This window comes from Diadema antillarum, unplaced genomic scaffold (assembly GCF_040938485.1).
Source record: "Diadema antillarum isolate AM-2024a unplaced genomic scaffold, OU_Dant_1.0 seq00001066_RagTag, whole genome shotgun sequence".
Lineage (NCBI taxonomy): Eukaryota > Metazoa > Echinodermata > Echinoidea > Diadematoida > Diadematidae > Diadema > Diadema antillarum.
This window is the reverse complement of record NW_027271892.1, coordinates 229,875-254,957: the sequence shown is the minus strand read 5'-3', so window position 1 is coordinate 254,957 and position 25,083 is coordinate 229,875. Positions and strand designations below refer to the sequence as shown.

The 25,083-nt window shown below is 37.8% G+C and overlaps 1 protein-coding gene across 1 annotated transcript; it reads right to left on the bottom strand.

Annotated features, from left to right (window-relative positions):
* Positions 1 to 3,732: 3,732 nt before the first annotated feature.
* LOC139743301 (pleckstrin homology domain-containing family A member 8-like) lies at positions 3,733 to 24,297 on the bottom strand. The gene is made up of 13 exons (XM_071653795.1): positions 24,138 to 24,297; positions 21,702 to 21,818; positions 20,508 to 20,663; positions 16,447 to 16,571; positions 15,530 to 15,691; positions 14,677 to 14,720; positions 13,312 to 13,629; positions 11,273 to 11,358; positions 10,274 to 10,332; positions 9,656 to 9,786; positions 8,062 to 8,132; positions 6,739 to 6,800; positions 3,733 to 4,009 (listed from the first exon to the last, which is right to left on the bottom strand). Exons 1-13 carry the CDS (start codon positions 24,175 to 24,177, stop codon positions 3,812 to 3,814), a joined length of 1,569 nt encoding a protein of 522 aa, XP_071509896.1. The 5' UTR covers positions 24,178 to 24,297; the 3' UTR covers positions 3,733 to 3,811.
* Between the last annotated feature and the right edge of the window lie 786 nt (positions 24,298 to 25,083).

The window sequence follows — 25,083 nt, the reverse complement described above, 5'->3', positions numbered from 1 at the left end:
TATTTTTCACACAACAATAGATATGATAATGTACTCTTGAATAAATCCCATAAGGATTGGAATAGTCATCCCCCAGCATTCGCACTGATTCCCACTGATCAGGTACTAGCCTTCCCCTTTAAATCCCCAAATACATGCTCTCCTATTCATCCAATTAAACCTACAAATGTAGGTCAAGGAAGGTGAATATTCAACATATTTGTGACAAACTTGTCATTTTAATATTTTGCCAATTTTGTGAAAATGTAATCACACATTGTCTACATGTACTATAGACCTATTAGGAGAATCATGCATTATGGCGGAGGCATACCAGTCGCCTTAGCGACATTTCTAGTTCAACTTTCAACGGAACAGAAACGTGTCCGAAGATTTGGATTTAGCGCTGCAGCTAGACTCCGCCCCTAGCAACGAGGGAGTTATCTTATTGGTCAGTGGGCAGCATCCTGGTTACTGATTGGTCATGTGTAGATCACTGGCGCTAAGCTTGAATGAACATTGTGGAGGTTGCTACAAGCATACCTTCTATTATCAAGAGGTGAAAACTGTCTTGCCTCCCCTTGATCTCATGAGGGAATTTTGAAGGCGGTTTTCTCAAAACGCCGATTTCCTACACCACTTGACATGCGCTAATACAATCATTGATATCTCTGCAACCAAGTATTTTTATGAGTTGTGTTATATATGAAATTAAAGTGGAAGAGTAAAGGAATAATGTCACATCAGATAATCGTCCTCCCCAGACTTAAGGATCCTTTTGTTGTGGCGGGTCACATGTAAGTCGCATGAGGATGTCATGTTTTATTACACCTCTAAAAAGGCAATACCTTCATACTATAATGGTGCATCCCTGTCAACAAGATTTAAGAAAAAAATAGCTCCTCTCTTCTCTTGCTATACTAGCATATATGACCCAAAATACACACTGAAAAACATGACAATTTATCTTCAGCAAATATTCAACTAATCAACGTCTGAAAAGATTTTACTGTTAAAGGGGTTTTAAAAAAAGACAACAGTTAAACTTTTACACTGGAGAAATTACAGTCATGAGGCAATTATCTGTTTTTGTCATATAAATCTCAGTACTTTTCAGAAATCATACCTACACATTCAACTGTACACATGGCATACATACTAAATAACCAAAGAAAACAGTATCGGGACATTGTGTGTCTGCACACCCAGACTGACACCTTTATGTCCACCCAAGACGTAAGGACACAACAGCACGGTGTTACACCGCAGAAAGCAAATGCCAATAATTGAAAGCCAGTTTGTCATTAGCACAAATGCAAATTTCCCAGTGTACAACAGAATTGCCGGAGAGGACCTGGTTGTGCGACTGGCATACAATTATTTCACAGTCTCCTTTCCTTTCAGGCAACAAAGAACACATCAAGTCTGGACAGTACAGCTCATACAAAGTATCCAATGTCTACAGTCAATTTTGTTTTGCCCCACAAGTAGACGTTACAGTTTCAACCCCTGTGCAGTTTTGCAAAATGCCTGATTCTCTACGATGAAGAAACCCACACACTGACTGGCATAGGTGGGACTACATCACGCATGATCTCGCACAATGTAGTGGACATTCTCCTGTGATGACTAAGAGACAAAACCACATGCGTACCATAACTCTATATCACTGAGGGACACCTCACAAACATTACACTAAATTAGAGAGTGATGAATCACAACATTAATGCCAAGGGAAACACAATTTTCATGACGCTACAGGGCTTATCTCAATGGAGGAGACATCACCACTACTGCCGCGACCGATCAGTTGCAGCGACTCGAATGACTCCAAAGACCAAAAATGGTTTGCACTCTCACCAAAAAGGTGACTCCAGGGCAACGTCTCGGACATCTCCAAACAGGGCAAAAATGAGGTCAGCAGGTTGCCATGAGTCCTTACATGGTTGACGAGGTTACATACACAAAATTTGTCTCCAAGACTTGGCCGCAACTGATGAAGACGTCAAGAAGATGTCTACGAGACTAGCTGGAGACTGGAAAACATCTCTGAAAAATATGAACCTGTTCGATTCTCCGGTTACTCCCTGGAGACCTGGCTGGTCCCCAGGGGACATCTCAGAGATGTCCCCACAACCAGTGGAGACTCCAGTCGCCATTGTGTCGCCGCCCAGTCTCCAGGCCAATGAGATTACCCATGTGTGAGCCATCACAACAAATGTGCGATTGGGACAAACAGTTGCCCTACACTTCCTTGAAGTATTGCAAAAGTGTGCAAGGTGACGGCAATCTTGTGACTATGGTGGCACATCCAAATCAATTCAGAAACAAATGTACAATAGAAATATCACTTTTCTGTTAATGAATAACCTGCTTTCTCGTCTTATAACCCTTTAAGTCTCATACCAAAATTTAGAGTTGCTTTAATAACAACTTGTAAAAGATAGATTTCAGCCTTTTTTCCATCATTTCATTCAGCATTTTGTTAGTCTGTTTGGCTTACTGTATAAGCTGTTATTTTCGCATGGGTTTAATTTTCACGAATTTCATGAATCACAGTTGGACTGCGAATTCAACAACACGCAAAAATATCACCATGCGCTAAAGGTAATAGTGCTCTTATGAAGGCCTCTGCGTCAATTCGCAAAAACAACATCTCGCGAAAATGTCCGTGACCTACTCATTCGCAAAAATAACAGCGTATACAGAAAAATATGTCAAACTGTGTGAGATGACACCCCCTCCCTATCCCATTTTGCATGCTAGCTCTCTTTCCTTGCTGAAGCTTAAAATGACACCAAGCATCTCTTTCACTAAATTGTCCAGAAAAAGTACAAATACAGAAACAAAAATGGAGTAAGTAGCAATTAAAGTTGACAACAGTGACAGAGTAACTGACTGGTATGTACTCTTCATCATGTGGGATCAATGTTCAATATCACAATCTAATTTGATGTAAACTGATTTGCTTTACAAGATGCTATAGAAATCATGAACGCTTGTAAGAGCTAGCAACTGTGGGATCGACAGCTTTATGTGACTTTGAACGACAGGGTTCTCACCCTTTGCTCTTTCCAATTGGGTAAACTTCTTCAGCGAACAAAATCCCTCTACAGTCATTGTCATGGAGATGCCAAGAACGGCTTGACCAGTGGCACAATTTGTGCATTCACAGAATTCACATAATGATATCGTTGGCATAGACTGCCCTCAAAAGGTTAAGTACTATTCAGGTCAAAATATGACCAAAGGTGACGATGGCTGCAAAGCACTTTACGAGCAGATCAATGACAGCTTCTGATGTGCGTTTTGCTGCCATAAAGATAAAGCTGGCACCAGACTGCGTTCCACAAAAACAAACAAAACAAAACAAAACAAAACAATACATTCATAATATTGTATACGCCTTATATTTAGCGGAGCTGGGGGTTTTTTTCTGCAAATTGGGTCTTTCAGACAATTTCGCAAATCGTCCAATTCACGATTATGGAATAAAGTCGGAATGGAGAAATGTATGCACTCACATCACATTCACGTCAGGATCAGAGTAAATATTTTTGCGTGTTTTTAAATTCTCAAATAGTACCCGACTCTGGCGAAAATCCAACCCTCGCGAAATATAAGGCGTATACAGTATGCCTTTGGTTAGAATCTAATTGCCAGGTAGCAGTCACTGACATAAACTTTGCAATAATGAACACTGATAGCAAAGGTGGCTTTCGATAATAAAATAATCATCTTGATCAAGGATGACACTGATTTAAAAACACATTTCCACGATGCGTTCGGCGGTGGATTGCTCCCAGACGCAACCAGAATAACCCCCGCGATACTACACGATCTCCTCGGTCTCCAGCTTGCCCCTCTCGTAGTGTTCTTGCAGGATCAGCGTCAGCTTGGTCAGGGCCTTCACGCACTCCTCCAGGTCCCGGATGATGATGCCCTCGAAGTCTTCCCGTTCGGCGTCCTCCTTGTTGGTGGCCAGGAACTGCAGAAAGTACTCCATGGAGGGAACGGCTTTGGCTGCCAGCTGCAGAGGGGGAGAAAGAAGAAATACCATGCCATTGGAGACTTCCAAAAGAGCCCTTGATAATAACAATAATAATGATAATAATAATAATAATAATAATAATAATAATAATAATAATAATATTAATAATAATGATAATGATAATAATAATAATAATAATAATTATAATATTATTAATAATAATAATAATAATAATAATAATAATAATAATAATTATAATATTATTAATAATAATAATAGTAATTATGATAATACTGACAATAATAATAATAATAATAACAATTATCATTATTATTATTATTATTATCATAATTATTATTATTATTATTATTATTGTTATTATTATTATTATTATTATTATTATCATTATTATTATTATTGTTATTATCATTATTATTATATGATGGATCACTAAACGGCATAAATGCTGCTTTACTCTATAGATATCACCAATGTCAGAGCGAGAGAGGGAGACAACCCCCCCCCCACAAAAAAAGAAAGAAAGAAAGAAAGATAAATAAATACAATTGTATTGATTGAGCTTAAATGGCTTAAAACAATAAACTCTGGACTCCCAGAAAATAATTGCAACCCTTAGAAATAAGATATCATCAATGTTAATCCTTTTCTCCTTTTTTTTTTTTTTTTGTTCCATTTTGACATCAACACTTTATTCATTGTGTTTCTGATATGAGCAATTCTATAGGCCAAACCCATATGACAACAATATCACTACGCAAGTACTGCAGAAAATCAGTCATAATATAGGCTGTATTAATCCATAATGGCAACTGTGATTTAAAGAGTTTGCCTGCTGATGCTCAGATTAAGAGAAAGCAGCATGAATCACGGCCATTGTACCCTAAGATTCCCTTTGTCTTGAACAAGTGAAGCTGTTGCACATAAAAACTACAATGTCTTATATTTTGGAACGTGGACGTGAACAATGGCTTCCATTGGTCCATTAGTACATGTGGAATAGTATCCTGTAGCCCACCATCCCATTTTTCTCTGGTGGCTTGTTCGGGCAAATAGAATCTTTGAATCTGAAACTTTGGTGGCCTGATAGTGAAATCAAAGGAAATATTAGATGTCCTTTTGAATTCCATCTGTCTGATTGGGCCAACAAGATATACAGTAACCTTTATTGAAATTTGGTGGTCCAACATCCAACTCTTAGTAGCCCTGGGCCACCGGGCCACCACGCCACCAGGCCATCACTAATGTCGAACCCTGCCTTACAAGACTGATACACAGAGATGACCTTATCCTGACATTCATCTTTTATCTCTTAATGATCTAATGATAGGTGTTATGTACTGCTACTACAAATTACAAGTACAGATATTTTGGAGAGACAAATACACATGTTGACACAAGAGAAGTGCAGTTTCAAGAGTGGTTTAACTCAGAGGTGTAAGAATACTTGCAGAAGAAAAAGTCTGAAAAAAATCTGAAACTTGATGTGTACAACAAGTCTTAAGTGCATTAAACTGTAAAAATTTCAATTAATTTGAATGGCAAAGAAAAAAAAACAAAAACAAAAACTGAAAAGTGGGTTTTTGGGCAGGGTAATAAACGCTTCAGATCAAAAATCCAAAACCATTTTCCAATAATTCCTATGCATACGTGGCAATAAGACCTGTCTGTTCCAAGACTCCCACACAGAGATCATTTTCTCAGGGCATCGGTATCTTCTCTTTAAGACAGAAGGAATAATTTTGTCTTCTTTTTTTTGTATAAGGACAAACAATGACCTGCAAATGAATTAGACGGGCTGAAACGCAGCACTATATGGTAGAGAATACAGTGTGACACCAAGTTTGTTGGGGCTTCCCCCATAAGTGGAACAAAGTCATGGCTTGAGAATATCATCAGTACACATAAATTCACCAGTATCAAAATCCGTGTGGAATGCAAGATCAGTGACTCTGATAATTCATCCACCATGTTCTTGCTGTTCTGCCACTAAAAACTCCACACCAGCTGATAAAAACAAACAAACAAACAAACCCAAAAGTGGATATAAACAACACCAAACATATCAAATGCAAATTCACTGTTAGCCTCTCAAGACAGTTTAATTAGTGTGTGTGTGTGTGTTTTAACTCTTTATGTGCCATGGTGTAAACCCCCTGTGCGCCACATTATTCTGAGACAGCAACATATTGTCATGCTTTGGGTAAACATTCTTCCTTTTCAAATCTATGTAACTTCTTAATAGATTTTTGTTACTATGGATACGTAATGAGCGAAGTTGTAGGGAATCTGCAAAGCTTTGCGTAGATGTAAATTACATGACAAATCTATGATTGTTCTTCTTTCAAATGACCGGTAGCTACATTATTGTAGAGCCATGAATTTTTGCACACAAAACAGTGAGAGAAACTTAGAATTTACTAGCAAATCCAGTAGGGAATACAGCTTGATAGTCAATCACCAAATAAAATGCAAGCTACATGTGACAGGACTGGAATCGCGAGAAACTTTTTCAATGTACTGTGGCATTTGGTAATCTATTGATCCTTTAGGGTGGGTTTGTGCGTTTGAGCAGAATATGCGAACTTGGCTCGCCATCGACAGAGTCGGGCGTGAGAACAAGGCGTGTGAGGAGTTTAATCTTTTGACCTTGATCTGAGTCTGAGTTTGTTTTCGTAACCAGTCCATCAGCCAATAAGACAATGGAGATTAGGTAAATAATGGCTACAGGAAACTTCCATTGTACTTACAGCAAAAACTCCTCGGACAACCCAGCCATGGTATTTCTTCAAAGTCCTCCCATACGCATTAGCTGCACAAAAGAAGAAAGAGAGGGTTACAATGTTAAGAATGCAAAGTTATATCTTTCGTATTTGCACTTGAAAAGATAAGAGAAAGATTACAGATAGGAGTATGTGGAACAGTCAGACACCAACTCGATCAACATCGAGGAATGAGAGATATTCTGTGTCTATTCTCTCTGCAAACTGACAGATATCGCTGGGTCATATTTGAATTCAGATAAAACAATACTGAGCTATCTTTAATCTCCCCCCCCCCCCCTTCCACACCCCAACCTTTGCACATGCCACTATGTTGTTTCATCTCTGGAAGAGAGAAATAAAAAAGAATAAGCAGCACAAACCCACCTAGATCTCTGTACAAAGTAAATACAACTTGATAATACTGTATACGCCATATATTTCGCGAGTCTAAATTTTCGTGAATCGGGAATTCCCGACAATTTCGCGAGTGCTTAAATTCGCGATCGCTGGAGTCCTGTACTGAACGGAGAAGTGTATACGCGTATGTCACATATAACATCGGGATCGAGTCAATATTTTCGCGTGTCTTTAATTTCGCGAATAGCACCCGACTCGCGAAATTCGCGAAAATAAAAACCTTGTGAAATATTCGGCGTATACAGTAGATGAATGGTCAATGACCTCTCTCTGTTGCTTGATATAGAAACATTTGCCTTCTCTACATCAGCCGATCATGAGATTTACTCCAATACCATGTGTTCTGAGGTTTTCCAAGGTCACGACTACCTGAGTCATGATTCAGCAATGTGAAGTGGTAGATGAACGAAGTTGTCGAATACTTTTTAACTGTTTGAACCCAGCTTCTTTGTTATTAGATGTATACTAAAAAGGGACAAAAGCAAATAAAAATATTACTTTAAAAACAACACAAATCTTTGTTCTTTACTAGCCTCAGATTCATTTATCCAGACATCTTTAATGGCAGATTTTACCTGTGACTTTCAGACATTCTGATGTCAGGAAAAGCAAACATTTCTCTTATCACTTCCTAAAAATTAAAAAAAAAACTAAACTAAAAGAAACATTTAGGCATTGCAGAATAAAAAAAAGTTAAGTTTGCACAAAATTTGTCAATTGCCATGGGCACCACAAAATAATTGACAAAGAGTATTTGATTTGGAAGGGAAACAGCTCATAACATTTTACTGTCTGGCCACCAAAAAAAAATTAATTTGATGATTTGTGTTGAGCATTGCATATACCTACATACACACAAACATACAAAATTAATTATGAAGTCTGTCTTACTTGCTGCCAGGTTCATGTCCCGTTCTCCATTGATGATCTCTTTCAGAAACTCACGTATAAATTCCAGTGTTCTGCAGAACAAAAAAACAATTATGGCAAAAATTACATATCATCATGTCACAGATAATTTTAATTAATTAATTAAAGGTACAGTTCACCTTGGAAGCAGTGATTTTAAAAATGTTTGAGTAATCACATTTGATGCATATGTGTAAGTCAGTTGTATCACTAAACATCCTACCATATAAAAATTCCACAATAAAGCCTAAAATATAAGGAGATATCACTATTTTTCTCACTAAACCATAATCGTAGACGGTTTATTCAAGAAACAAATCTATTATAACTATTGTTCACTTTGTGTTTATTCATTAATACTTAACATTGATTTTCCTAATGATTTTTTTTTCATTGGTTGTTTCTATCCCTAACTCACATTTTGGAACTACTTTGAAGCACTAAAGTTGGGTTTTTGTTTCATTGATATGCAAATGGCAAATAATGCCTCTAATCTTTAGGAAACTCTGCTACCAGACTGCATTTCTTTACATCAAATTCTGTGGATTCAGTGCAAGTCATCACAACATGATCAGAGTGGTGTCCCTCATTTTTTTTTTTTTTTGGTCATATTCACTTCCTTTACAGCATTGTCACTGCACATGCCATCAAGTGAACAAACATTACACCCGTAAAAGCTCTTGGCTGTTAAAGGAGAAGTTCACCTTCATATACATGTGGATTGAGTGAAGGCAACAATATTAGTAGAACATATCAGTGAAAGATTGGGGAAAATCCGACAATCCATTCAAAAGTTATGAATTTTTAAAATACCTGTGCAATCACTGCTGGAGGAGAAGACTACTACAGTGTATGATGTCACATACTTACAACGATATAAGGAAAATAAAAGGAGAATTTCACAAAACTTGACTTTTTGAATAAAGCGCACATTTCTTCGACTTGTATCTGACTTATGTTAGGGGTAATATTATTCCCCCTGACTTCTGAAAGAGAGAAGTCGAATGTTCTTTTATTATGTGAGAAAAGTGAGAATATCTGGAATTTTCTTTATACTTTCTTTATATATATAGTTGTACTCATATGACATCACAAGGTATAGTAGTCTTCTCATCCAGCCATGACTGAGCAGAAACTTAAAAAATTCATAACTTTTGAATGGATTGTCCGATTTTCCTCAAACTCTCACTGATGTGTTCTACTAATACTGCTGCATTCATTCAACCCGCATGTCTATGAAGATGAACTTGTCCTTTAAAGAGGAGAATCCAAACAGGCAGTTTAGATCTGTGATGCCACTGCTACGACGCACCTACTGAGTGTGCAAGACAGCTGTTATCAACATAGCTCCAACTGTCTACACCTCTAGGAGGTATGTGTCTTGGCATTAGCGTAGCAGATCTGAAGTTGTCTATTAAAACAGGAGGGGGAGGGGTATTGGGAGTAGGCTGGCATCATCTTTCGATGCTTTCATCCGTTGTTGAATTCGCAGTATAACAGCGATTCCTGAAATCGGCAAATATAACAGCTTTACCAGTAAAAGTTTTTTGGTGACTTTGAGCAAGTGGAACTGTACCTCCTAAGCCACATGAGGGCGTCTGTCGCCGAGTTCTTGACCTGAGTTGTCTTGGAACGGACCTCCTCCTGCACCATGCCCTGTAGCATCATGAACATCTCAGGGTCGGTGCTGTACTTCTGCCGCAATTTCTGGTAGAGATGAGAAAAATACATACATATGCAATCATATTCATTTTCAACTGATGCCATGCTAATCTCATATTTCACCCATTACCAAATTACCCTGAAAATGATACTAGCAAGAAAAATGAAGACTGCACAGGGGGAAACGGTTATAAAATACATGCAAGAAATTTTATGTTGTGATTTGTTCCGAGATAGGCATGTCCAATGATGCCTTTTCTCTACTGATTGGCACAGATAATTGGACTCGAATTGACAATCAATAGGAATTTCCAAGCCATGGATAGCATAGTCACTCATGCATAGTCACCAAACTTCATAGTAGAGAATCCACGTACGAAACAAAACAAAACAAAAACAAAGAAATTGGGTCATTAAATATTCCAATTCATACCTATCATGCATGTATGCTTGTATGACAGAAAGAGTCAAAGTCAACTGCGTGATATAATGTTCAGAATTACTGCTTCAACATAACTGTCAAAGAACTTACTCGTATGTTACCGTTGACATCCATTTTGACGGGGGCAAAAGCCGTCGGACTGAGGGCATCTGCAAGAAGTACATGTGAGGCAAGGAAGTTGGTTTCATTAGCAATCCAAGTAAATCTAGACCGTTATACTGTAAAGCAACATATTTTCACAGCATGAAATTTTTGTGAATTGGAGCCAACAGCATTTTTCGCTGCATTAAATTTTCGCAAATTGACACTGGCATTCAAGGCATATAGTGTAGACAATTGCGAAATTTGCAAAATCAAAATGCACACAATCATTTTGGGTTTTACAGTAACTATGCAAAGTATTCATTTGTTACAAGAGGGGATGGAGGTATTCAATAACAAGCACTCATGTATAATTACATGAGAATTGTAACATTTGGTGGCATACACTGGATGACTCGAAGGAGAATTCCTGGTTACAAAGTAACATCTAATATCACATACACTCTTTTAAATCTCTACTGGCTTTGAAACTTTTGTGCAGACCTCAATGAATTCAAGAGAGACCTGTAGTATTGCCATTGTATTTTCAAAACTATTGTAGGGTTTCAGCAGCAAGAACAAAAGGTATCCTTTTAAAAGATTCCTCTGCTCCTTCCTCCTTTTATAGTATCAAGCTTAAGCAGCTTTCAAAATAAGGTTTCCCACAAGGGGACCTTTGTATTGCTAATTGAGGCAAGGATGCCAACTTCGTACACAGCACTGCAGGATTCTGACGGCTGAAAAGGGATATTTTTTTTTTTTTTTGGGGGGGGAAACAGTATTTTACCTTTTCTGCAATAGGCATGTCTAGTAACACATTTGAGAAAAGTAGTATTTTGAATGAAATCTGTGGTATTTTCGTCACCAAACAGTACAAAATACTGCAAAAAAGTAACAGTTGGCATTTCTGTTGAGGGTGTCAAACTAGACACAAAACCCACCTCCTCCCCCCCCCCCCAAAAAAAAAAGAAAATCAATGAAAAACAAACAACACCACAAGACACTCACCAAACACCCCAACTATACAGGTGCACGCATCCAGAAAAGGCTGAGCTGGAATGCTTTCATCCGGTTCGATTTGCACGTCGGAAAATCTGAAAAGGAAGCCATCCAGTTATACCTCAAGCATGTCCAGTATTACACAAAGATCTGTGCAAACTCCTTCTCAATCTCTCTCTCTCTCTCCAATGTTGCATTAAAGAGAGAGAGAAAAAAAAAAACACTCTTGGTACTCCTTTCCTTTAATTCAGTACACTTTTCCCATTATTCTAAAATGCCAAACAAGCAATGAATACCTTTACCCACATTATTTAAAGGTATAATTCATCATTTGCAGATGAAACAAAAATCCAGCATTAGTGATTTAAAATAGTTCTAAAATGTGAGCTAGGGATAGAAACAACCACTGTAAAAATTTGAATCCGTATAATCGATGTTAAGTATTGTTAAATACACATAATGTAAACAATGGTTATAATAAAAATGTTTCCAGACTAACCTGTCTACAGTTATGGTTTATTGAGAAAAAAACAGATATCTCCTTATATTTTAGGCTTTATCGCAAAAATCTTATATGGTACAACTTGTAGGATGTTTTGTGATACATCAGACCTACACATATGCATCAAATGTGATATCTTGAAAATTTTTGAAATCACTGCTTCCAAAGGTAAACAGGACCTTTAAACTTTGTGTATTTATACATACATCTACAAAAATAATAATATTTGTAACCACGAAGAACTGGATCTAGTATTTGGCTCCTCCTGTTCCTTATTCCATATCATATATTAATTATTGGTAATGACAATGCATTGTTCACATAATTCTCACACCTATGTTATATTAACCTTGGTCTCAGTATGAGTATATATGTAACCCTGCATCATAAAAACCACCATCAAGTTGCCAGACATGGATTTTTTTTTTTTTTAGTTGAGGGCAGATTCTGAAAGAGCAGACTCTAAGCATTAAAATGATGTATAACTAAATGGGCATTCCTCACCTATCTAAATAGTGGATATAAAGTACACACTCCAGAGAAGTGTTCAACTGAGAAAAGAAGCTTTGAAATTTGGGGTCTATTCAAGTGCTTAATCCTCACCATGCTGCACTCTGAATAAAAGTGACAAAAAAACAGGATTTAATACTCCACTTATCCACAATGAAAGGATTGAATTAAGCTGAAATTTTCCTCTTATCAAGCACATTCTACATAATACCAAAATTTACTTTCAAAAGAATAAAACAATCCTTTCAAAAGTTATTAAAGTGGAAAGTAAAGTCTGTGTCAATGGTTTTTAAAGAATCAAAAGAGGCCATTAAAACATTCACAATCACACTACTCAACAAAAGCATGTTGTAAAAAAAAACTGCAAAAATCACAATTTCACATTCGCTCTATGATAACAAACTTAAAATTTACAGTGTACGTAGAAGAATTGCTCCATTCAGAAAATATGAAAAACTCAAGATAGATAGCTTGACCCATTTTGCTTATTTTGTGTCTTCATGTAAAATCATGGCATGCAACTTTCCCCTGATTTTGTGATGCACTATCACATATGTAGTATGCATGCATGTATATATTTCATTGTACATTTCTTTTTTCCTTTGCATGTGAAATTAGATAAAGTGAACAGAAGTTTATCATTGCATACAAGGTTGTCTGTAGCATGATTTGATTTCATCTTAAAGAATGTTACATGTACTGTAAAAGTGGAAATCATTGTGCAAGTAATTTTTTTTTACGTTCTGTCAAGTAATAAAAACTTTGCATGTTGTGAATTCTGCGGAATCGAAATATGAAATATCTTACACACTACAAGAAAAAAGAATTGTGTTATTATTTTCGCGCTAGTTTCATGTGGCACAAAATGCGCTGAAATTTCAACACCGCAAAAATATTACAGTATTTCTATGCTTAACTTCATGGTCTGAATAATATGACCCTTTGGACATGAAATACACCACAAGGGTAAAGGTGCTGGTTTGTTCATTTGGAGATTGATGGAGAATTGTAATCCCCTCTTTAGAATCAGACTTACTTTGTGGACAAAGTTGAAAAGAAAGTCGGCACCCTTGCCTCCGGAGCATGTGGCACACCGGAGCCATTGACAAGCACCTTTTCGGGAGTGGGCGTGGTCGGTAGTGAGGCAGGAGTGGGCGTCGTCGGCAACGAGGATGACTTCCGGACCTCACCGTGGGCACCGGGCGTGGCCGAGAGTCCCCCAAGAATGCCCTCTTGACTCGAGATACTCGGGGTGCGGCTGGATGGGCGTGAATGAGGGGTACGGGCTGCCATTTCCTCGAGATTTCGATACCTCGTTGTGACTCCGTGTTTATTTACCAACTGTGGGACATATCTTGAATTGAAAGGATTAAACACGATAAGTTATATGACTTTGTCATAAGATAATACTGTAAAGACAAGCTAATCTTGTGGCATGAAATTTTCACAAACTGGATCAAACAGCCTTTATTGCAGCATGAAATTTTCGCCAACTGCCAAAGGCATTCAATGCATATATTGTAGACAAGAACTGTATTGTGCATTCTTATTCCACCAATCTTGACCCCTGAGAAAATTGCGAGATTAAAATGCACACAAAAATTTCTGGTCTGAAAGTAGCTTGATTGCAGGAAGTTTGCAGCGCACAATGTGCAGTAGCCATGACAACACAGACACGGTTTGCCAACTTTCGCACATCAAATATCAATTATGTTCAAAGAAGAGCAAGTAGGGAGGTGCTGATGTGTTCTGTGCATCTCCATTGCCAAAGTTATCATCAGATGTGGAATGTATAAATTTATCTTCTCTTGTCAAGGCATGAGGAGTATTTTATTTTTCAGGGAGCCTCCTGCAAGGTCAGGGAGAACGGGCAGATTTGGGACTGCTGCATATTCTTCCTCAGAAGAATCCCCGAGTCCTGAGCAGGATAGTGTGAAAACTTACAGCTAAAACAATTCTCAGCCAGTTTCAACATTCATCTTTCACCATTTGCGATTCACTCTATCGCGGAGGATTGATGGATATTGCTGTGGCCCGATTTGTCAATTATCGATAATCAATTATGAACAATTACATAGCAACCATGACCGGGTAATTAAAGCTTTCAGATTGTGAACTTCCCGCGAACATGGCTAATATGGCTAATATTTCCCATTTTCATCGTTACCCAACTAAAATTGTGTTATTAAAGCATAATTTTACACATTTCTTATGCCTACAAGTACATTATGGACTAAAAAATTGACAGTTCTACAGGCATATGAGAATTATGTTCTGGCTTTGATGTCTCTGACAAGTTGAAAGTCCATTGTCAGAAGACAGAGGACAGTTAAAGATGTCTAAAATGTCTGAAATGTCAAACAATGAGTTAGACTTCTTATTTTACTCATCTCAAGCTTACCTGTCTTCCACGGAGTGCGATCTCTGCACTGCACTTGACTTTTTCTGCAAATTGTAATGAAATTACAGTAAATTAAATCACACACTACCAATAAAATGACCACTACGAAACAACCAAGAAGAAACCTTTCAATTCAAATGCTAATCTTAGCTTAACCTGTTCCATACTGAATTCTGAAATCCCTATAGGATTAATACACAGATCACCAAGTTCCCGTATGAAACAGCTTAAAAGACTGATCACAGAGTTATTCAGGGATGTTCTGGAATACATCATATGGTTACAATAATTCTCACATACGACTAACATTTAATTTTTGCCAAAATGACAAGCTGAAGCGCATTGAGCAGTGTCACGTTCACTTCACACAGCAATACGCCAGTTCACAGTTCCACTTTGCACATGAGCAGAAAAGGGTTATTTGTACCAACAGGCATCCTGGCTTTTAAATTCACTGGAATAGGCATCTGTGGTGTAACGATTATTTATGTAATCCTTATAAATGCTGCTTGCCAGCACATCCACCTGAGAGCAAAGGTGGTATTTGGCAATATCAATAGAAAGAGATTGTTTGTACATTCAATGCAAAATAATGAAATAGATGCTTTCCCAAGTGTTGATTAAATGCGCGATCGTGGGGTGAACTGAATGGAAAAATGTATACGTGTGCATCACATTCATTTATCGGGATCAGAGCTATCATTTTTGCCTGCCTTTAAATTTGCGAATAGCACCTGACTCGCGAAATTCGCGAAAATGAAAACCTCATGAAATATATTCGGCATATACAGTATTTGTTTACTTAGATGACTGTTCAGCAAAGCACCATAGAGGCATTGCCTGCTCTCACTACCTTGTCTGAATAAGGCGTAGATGGGGGCAGAACTGTGTTGCTGATATCCATGTTGTGGATGTTTGGGGTGAAGGAGTCCTTGGCTAGCTTCATACAGTCCTGTAACGTCTTGATGAAGGTGTCACATGTCGCCGATAGCAGCGAGGAGGACTCATTGAGCTTCTGTAATGAAACGCAGAGGCCAGAATAAGGAGTCAACAAATTGGAAGTCACAACATCGCTCACGAGGTCGCAATGCATTTCAAACTCACAAGGGTGTTTCTAACTTCTGATTATCACATGCTGACGATGCTGATGTGATAATCATTTATCATCTATTTGATTTATCATTTATTCATGATAACTATTTATTATGCTTCTAAAGCAACTGGTTAATAACTCGATCAGGTAGAACATTACAGTCAACCTCACCTATGTCGACCTCGCACGAGTCAATTATTTGTGAAAGACAAATTCTGCCCCAGATGGATAAAAGAATGTGTTTAATTCTATTGTTAAAGTCACAATTCATGTAAGTCAAAGGTTTTTTTCTCATTTCCCTCTGGATTAAACTTGGGCAAGGTTGAATGCATTCTGAAGTTCGCTTACAAAACAGGTACAATACTCAAGCATACACATGTAGTTGATGGATTTTATGGAATAGCACGGTTGCTGTTTTGTTTACTGTCCCACCCATATATTCTCATGTTAGCTGAGTTTAGTGAAAGTACAGAAAGTGAAAGAAGATGTTCCATTCTAAGCCTTTAAAACTGAACACAATTTTCCAGTTGTACTTGCTACCATGTATTCATTGAACCCCTTTGATACTTTGAGGGCCTTTCTGTGCAGGTAAATATGCATTTAAACAGGAAAATATTGTAATCTTAAAATAAAATGGCTGGACTGCCAATCTACATTCCCAACAGGCACTGCCTCACCTCCAGGTCCGGGCCATTTGCCGTCCCTGCACCGGCCAGCTTGACCGTAGCCACCTGCTGGGTCAGAAGGTCACAGTAGAGGCGAAGTTCTGACATCTTGGTTCTCAGGCTGTCTTCAGACTCCTCTGCGTGACATAAGACAAAGACAAACATGAAATTCTGAACTTACTCTGATTTGATTCAATTGTGATCTCATGAAAAACCAGGTGGACTCAATACATCTGTTGATAGCTGCAGCTGTACAATAGAGTGTCATAATGATGACATCACAGCCTTTTGTTAAAGAGGAAATCCACCTCAAAAATAAACTTCAAAAGAATGAGAAAAATATTCCCTGCAGAGCGATACAAAAATGACTTAATTTAGATATTAGAAATAAGGAAGATACGACATTTTGAAATTTCACATTTTTCCGAAAACATTTCTTGACCAGTCCTTTTGAATATTCAAAAGAGCAAAGTGACGATGTAATGCTCTCACAATTTCATATTCATTTCAAATACAGAAATGACTAAAATCTCACATTTCAACTGCATGAATATAAAACTTGCCTTAAAACCACCCAACATAACAAAGAACAAATGTTAACTTTGATATATCTTGGTATGAGAGCATGCTTTTACTTGTATTAGCTAAAAATAGCCATTTTTCTGAATTTCATATATAACATACAATTGTGCATGAAAAATTGTGAAGGTAGGACATCATAAACTTGCTCATTTGAATATTCATAAGGACTGACCAAGAAATGTTTTCCGATAAAATGTGAAATTTCAAAATGTCATATTTTCCTTATTTCTTGTCTGATTTTTGTCATTGTTGTATCATTCTGTATGGAATATATTTCTCATTCTTTTGAAGTTTATTCATTTTTGGGGTGGATTTCCTCTGGGTTGGAACCAGGTGCATGTTGAGCAACAATAGAGTTCCCAGAGCAAACTAGGCGAGGTTGTTAGAACCGGTTTCCACAGCAATGAATGGCTATGCCATCACACTGTGGTGCTCTAAGGCATCAAAGAGGTACAGTAGTTCTTCTGGGTTCACTCTGCTAAAGGGATCGTACAGTCTTGGTTGAGACCTAATTTCAGGTTTCTAACATTTTTTGGTGAGATAATGAGAAACCTCTTATGAAATATGAAAGAGCATGTAATTTTATGAGGAATTCAACATTTATTTGATGAAAATTGGTTTTGAAATGGCTGAGATATCCAAAAAAGAGCGATTCTAATAAAGTGTGGGACCCACACTTTACTACGATCGCTTTGTTTTACTTTGTTTTTGGATGTTTCAGTCATTCTAAACCTGATTTTCATCAAATAAACTTTGAATTCCTCTTAAAATGGTATGCTCTGTACTATATCACAAGTGTTTTCTTGGTATCTCGCAAAAAGTTAAAAGCCCAATTCTCATCTCCAGCAATACTGTACCATCCCTTTAAATCAAACCATTCTGCTTTTTGCCAGAAGAGAACAGAACTGCTCTCACTTCAAGCACCTGATCTTCTTTTCTGTTTTTTTTTTTTTTTTTTTACTCTTATTTCACTTCAAAAACTAAGAAGAAGAAAAAAAACACAAGAAACCAAACAACCAACAATCAGACATATAATGTAATGACAAAACAAAACACATTTTTAGCAGGAAGTACAAATTTTAAGTACAGTCAAACATGCATGGAAGGGAAATAGTCCCTTTATTGCTCTCGGCAGTGTGCCACAAGTATGATATAAGGACTTTTAAATGTTTTCATAGAGAATGTGATCTGGCAAACCTTGCCAAAACTAGGTTTATGCAGGATATTCAATTTTCATGTAAGTGTTGTTCGCTATCAACAAACACTTGCAATTTCCATGTACATGTACAAGTGTATGTTACTGTATATACTCAATGCTCTACAGCACGACATACAAATTGAAGAAGTGTTAATTATATCACATATATGTATTTGCACAATTGCAAATTTCCAGTCAACTGATTATAAAACAGGAATTGTGATGGTGTGAATTAAAGGGATGGTATAGTATTGGTTGAGGTGAGGATTCAGCTTTTAACTTTTTGCGACATACTGAGAAAACACTCTGTGAAATATTGAAGAGCATACAATTCTGAGAGAAATTGAAAGTCTATTTGATGAAAATCAGTTTTGAAATGGCTGAGATATTCAAAAACAAAGTAGAACAAAGTGATCAAAATAAAAGGTGGGTCCCACATTTTATTAGGACTCTTTGTTTTTTGATATTTCAGCCATTGCAAAACCAATTTTCTTCAAATAAACTTTGAATTCCTCTTAGGATTATGTTTGCTTTTTTTTTTCATAAGAGGTTTCTAATTATCTTTTTTTTTAATCATCATACAAATCGTAAAAGAACATTAAAAACATGAAGCCCCATCTCAACTGAAACTGTACCATCCCTTTAAAGCATTTAGGGCCTAACAGATAGGTTAGTTATTTTAAATGTTATGGCATAACAGAGTGCCAACATGCATGAAACATGATATCAGAAAATAAAGCCATGTCAAGTGGGCAATGCAAGCATAAAAAAATTTGGAGAAACACGACACAAGACATACTGCAGACGCAACTATGGACTTGTGCCCAATGAAGAATGAATTCAGGAATCCATAGGCTGCGACAAAACAGCTACATTTTCCATCTTCTTTTGTTTTGAGTGTGCTGTAATGCTAAAAGTGGTTGTGTTTACAAGAACTCTTCATCTTGTGTATGCTTTGAATATCTCAAGCAGCATATTGCAAAGTGCAAACTCTTGCGAAGTGCGCGAACTCATGCTACTTGTTACCTCTGCCAAAGGGGGGGGGGGGGTATGTTTTTGTTACTGTTTGTTTGTCTGTGTGCAAAACTCAACTCCGTGTAACTCAAAAAGTTGGGAACGGATTTAAATGAAACTTGCAGGGAAGGTTGAGAATGACACAAGGAACAAAAGATTAAATTTTGGTAGTGATCCAGAAACTTTTATGGCTTTTATGAAGGATTTTCAATATATTTTGGTAGGTAGGGTCAATGAACTCGGGAGTTCAAGCTGCCCATTTTTGAGGTTTTCATACGCACACTAAAGTGCATGTTCTGGTTTCTGCTAGGGCGAGGCGCGCCCCGCAGCTGAGGGTTGATGACGTACCAAAAGGCTTCTATATTGGGAAATCTGTTGGCATATGTATGGGTGGAAATCATTGATCACTGTGGAAGAGCAAGATCATCGGTGGAAAGCAGCTGCTTGATGGAGGTCTGCACTCTCAGTATGCTTTTCTAGTTATTCCTGGATCCATGACTAGCCATCTCTTGCTATTAAAGTGCGAGAACGCTTGCTATTATGTGCAAACTCTTTTGCTGCCAGTGCATAAGAGCATGCTTACAGCAGGGCTCGACACTAACGGTGGCCCGGTGGCCCCGGGCCACCAGAAATGAAAGTCGGGCCACCAGAAATGAAAGTCGGGCCACCAAATTTCAAAAAAGGGCAAATTTGGTGGCCCGCCTCGGGCCACCAAAATTTTTTGAAAAGTATGTCAATAAATTCGTAACTTTTTGCACCGGAAATTAGCAGTTAAATTTGTTTAAAGGATGGATGAAAAGAACTGATTGAGTGCCTGAGAGTGAGTGTTGCAAGTTTGTTGAAGTTTATTTATGAGTAGATATGTCCAACTTCTAATTCTTACTATCACAAAACTTAAATATTTGACTCATTAAAAAAAAGAACTTCTAATGTTTTCTATTGTTTTTGTTTTTTTCGGGACACCAAATTTTTCTCTCGGGCCACCAAAAATTTGAAATTTATGATTTTGGTGGCCCCATCGGGCCACCAAACAAAAAAGTTAGTGTCGAGCCATGCTTACAGTGTCTATCGCCAGTGATCACAATGATTATTTGATATTGAATGTGCAGCCAGAATAAATTGATGCATGGCTCACAATTCATGAGATTGCAGAATTTTTGCAACCCATTCCATAATATCTTCCGTTTTATCAATTATCCTCTCCTCATCATTTCTTTGTTTTTTTCTTTCCTGATACCAAATCATGACAAAAAAAAAATAGCATTAGCTATTTACAAACCTTTTCTTTGGTGGATTTTTGAGTCAGCAAGACAGGCCTTGGCAGACCCCAGTGCCACCAGCCACCGTTGCCGGTCGGCTGGTGTCGCCCCTCGGACATAGAAGTGCTGTTCACCCGGAATGATTAGATCTAGTCTGGTCTCATCTGTCGGATGCACTGAAAATCAAAGACAAAATACACACTGTTAAAATCCAGTACCATATGACAATTAATTAAGGTTTCTGTTGAGTAGAAGATTTGTAGGGTGACCTGGCTCCTCCTGTTGCTCAGCTCACTAGATTACCCTTATTTCAATCCGTTGAAGACAACTCCTGAATATACTCAGGCAGGTGTCTATGGGAAATGTGTTTTAAGCAAATTCAGCTCATCCTCAATAGGGTAATGATGCCTCATGACGAAATGTTTTATAACAGAATCAGCTTACGAAAACCAACCGATTCAACTGAAATGATCGCGAGACTATTCAATTTCAGAATTCACTGATTGCGTAGTTCTTCTTTTTTTTTTTTCATACGTGCACACAGTTTACAATGTACATAATATGTACATTGTAGACTGTGTGCACATATGGAAAAAAAAATGGAAATGTTGTAAACATGATCTTTTTGTTCAAAAGCTGTTTTTTAGTTTTACAACTGAAAAACAACTTTCATTCACTTTCAACTGAATGGGGTAATACACACATTTGAATATTGTCTGTGCAGTATACACTGTAACTTAATTTTGCTGAACACATATTATATGTGTTCAGCATTGATTTGCCCATTATTCCTTTACAATCAAATTATTGTAAAACTGCAAAACAGCTTTTGAACAAAAGATCATGTTTACAACATTTCCATAATTTTATGTCATGTATTGACTGGCCAAAGGCATAATATTACTGTGTGTATATAAGTCACTTTACTGCAATTTATAGTGTTTTATATGGTCATACTCTGTGTTCTTACATTAATTTTTTTTTTTTATCTCAAAGCAATAAATCTAATATTAGTTTAAAAACAAAAATAGCTCAACCAATAGATAAACTTACTAAGTACCATCAGCTTTGTAGAAAAAACAAATGCATTTTCAAAAACATGAATACAAGCTCTGGCTTTGCAGTAACTGGAGACCAAAGCCTTGCTCACCTACATTAGAATCAAAATGGATTCAACCTAGTGTGAGGCTGAATATCTATACTTGGTATGTTACCTTGAATTTCACAGCATGCCATCTTAACAGATCCCTTGCAACCTTGAGACATCTCATCCTGCGACTTGTAGTACGTCAGTATCCCCTTCTCTAGCACGAACCACCTTGGCTGCCATCCTGTTGATTATAATGTCATAAAGCAGCAAACACTTCATGAAAAAAAAAATGTTCCTTTGGGAAAAGAACCAAATGGGGTAAAATACACATTTGATTGAATATTGTCTGTGCAGTATACACTATAACTTTATTTTGCTGATGTTCTCCACATTTCAGTTTGTTTGTTTGTTTGCCAGTTACCAAATATTCCACTGCCTGTAGCTTCAGTGTGGTCCACACCAAGTCTAAGAAACTTATTTGTTTTTGTTTTGTGTTTTTCTGGTTTGGTGCTGTATCTCTTTTATATGCTTTTTTCAATGTTGCCATTTCATAGGGTATCATGTAACAAAAGAAATAGAAGAAGTTACAAGGTATCATTACCTTGAGGACATGGTGGCCTACACCCCAAATATGTCAAGCAAGGATCAGAGGGCAATCCTCGGGGAGGGCAAAATCTGGGTCTACATTGAATGCTACAAGTTCTCATACTTCCGCAGCACAGGAATTGAAGACAATCAAACACAAATTTAAAGGTCCTGTTTACCTTTGGGAGCAGTGATTTTAAGAATGTTCAAAATATCACTTTTGATTCATATATGTGTAGGTCAGTAGTGTCACAAAACATCCTACCATATAATTTTTTTTTGCAATAAAGCCCAAACTATTTTAAGGAGATACATGTATCACTATTTTTCTAATCAAACCATAACTGTAGACGGTTTTATCTCGAAACATTTATCTACTGTTCAAATTTAGTATATTTAACAATACTTAACATCGATTATAGTGGTTCAAATTTTTACATTGGTTGTTTCTATACCGAACTCACATTTTAGAACTATTTTGAAGCATTAATGCTGGGTTTTTGGTTCATATGCAAGTGGTAAATTATGCCTTTAAGGGAAATGCTGTTTGTGTTACAGAGACTCCAACCCCAAGCATCTTCTGATCTGGAGATTCTCCCGCCCGAAAGCCCGAGCAAACGGGAGACTCCAACTTGATGTGCGCGAAGGGCACATCACGAGCGCGAAGTTCCTTGCAGTCTAGGGTTCTAGATGCTCTCTCGCGCTTTCTAATGCTTATTTTTCAACATACAATGAAATTAAGTGAGAAATCATTTCAAGCGGGAGAAATCAGATCTCAAGCGGGAGAACGGGAGATTCTGCAAAAATGGGCTTTCGGCGGGAGATCTCCTGTCGAAAGCGGACCAGAGTTGGAGTCTCTGGTGTTATGAGCTGTAAAGAACAATGGAGAAGCTCTTTATACAGAAGACAGCAAATTGTCACCATTCTGTTTGATTTCTCACTATCAATTTCCTTTGGAGTAACTAAAGCCATTTTAGATAAATCTGCCCTTACCCCCTTTATTATGCCACCTTCTACACAAAGTATACGCACGCTCACTGCTGCACAGTGCAGCGAACCACTTTCACGTTTGCTACAATAGAGTGGTGTGTGCGTGTGTCATCACAATATTAAGCATACTGCAAACTGTGTCTCCACACCAGTTGATTTTGTGATGTGGTTTAGATTCCATGCAAGACTAATTCCATTGTTTTGAGGTATGGTACTCACTATGTTCTCAAGGTACCACCAAGCTTTAAAGGTTTACATGTACTCGTTTGCATTAGGAAGGCAAACACAACCCCTCGAACTCAAAACATTGTCATACATGTCTCAATCTCATTATCTAAGAAACATTGTCATTGTGCTTGTGAAGAATATGGTGTAGACCTTCCTAATTACAGTAATTTGTGAGTTTCTATAAATCCTAGCTTCATTTTGAATGGGATCTTATACTGAATCAAAGCCAAACCAGGTTATTCGCCATCAACTTAACGACATCATTTATAGTCACACAAATATGGACAACACCCAAGAGATACTTGCACCCAATATTGATTACGGTATTTGTTGGCTAACTCAGTCATATGACATTAGAATCTATGTGGCATGTAGCACCTTTGCAAGCTTTCAGAGCAGATGTGGTTCTACTTCTAGTATTTTAAATTCATAAATGCAAATTGTATAATGGTATCACATCAACACAATAATATGCACCACACTGGCTATATAGGTGGCCTAGGCCTACTGGATAATTTTACTGGACACATTTTTCGGTGCTGATCGTTCCACGTAGCGAGAGCGCCTGGGATTACAGACGCGAGGCGGCTGCGACAGCTGTCTGTGAGCTGCTGCCATCAGCACACCATCGCCCATCACTGCACTGCACGGAGATGACGCATATCTTAGGGCTTTGGCTACGTGGTGGTGAATGGAGTGTATAAAATAGTACACTACAACTTTACAAGTCGGGGAGTAAAATTGATTTTACATTTACCTGCCAAATAATTCGTCCATTTGTAGAGAACACCTTCCATGACTTCAATTCATGCGATGTGCCGATATGCCAAAGTACAGATACTAATCCCAGCTGTAATAACACGGCTGACGGTGCAATGATTCGTAATTCTTCCCCGTTGTTCGCCACGCCAATCCTCTTGCCCACCATCCCACGAGCGAGCAGTAGATAGGTTTAGCATGGATCTAGCAGCATAGCGCCAGCTAGCAGCTCGAGCGCTCAGATCAGTGCCGTGCATACATGCCGTACGTACATACAGCACTGGCTCAGCTGTTTGTGTATACTATATGTACACACGGCATTGGTATCCGCTGCTACACCGGCGCGCCGTAGCATACGGTCATAGCGGCTACACCTGCAAGCAAGGAATGTTGTGTATGCCCACTTTTTCTCCGGAACACTCACACACACACACACACACACCTAAGCTACACACATACACTAACACCGCGTTCACCTTTGGCTCACAGGTAGAATTCTACGAGACGCCTAGAAACTTTTGTCCTTACCCGGAAGTAATTTATCTAGATCATGCTCTTTCTTCTTTTCTTCTGTTTTCTACTATCCCTTACCCACTTTTTCTTTCTTCTTTCTTTCTGTCTTTTTTCTCTTTTTTCTTTCTTCCTGCCTTCCTTTCTTCTTTCTTTTTTCCTTTTCTTGGGAGAGGAAAGGCTATAAGACAAAATAGTTGTGACAAGAACATTATGGCTTGTATAGTTCAACAAATTACTTTTACACCAATACTAGAGGTGTCAATAAATAGGCCTACTGTGACACTATTCATTCTTTTGGTGTGTGTGATATGCACTATATAAATATGGTTTATTATCATCTATAGGGCCTATAGGACGTTTTAGCGGCGCATTAAAAACGCTTATTGTAAAATAGTCCGCTCAATTTTTACCGTTCAATATCAGAGCATATT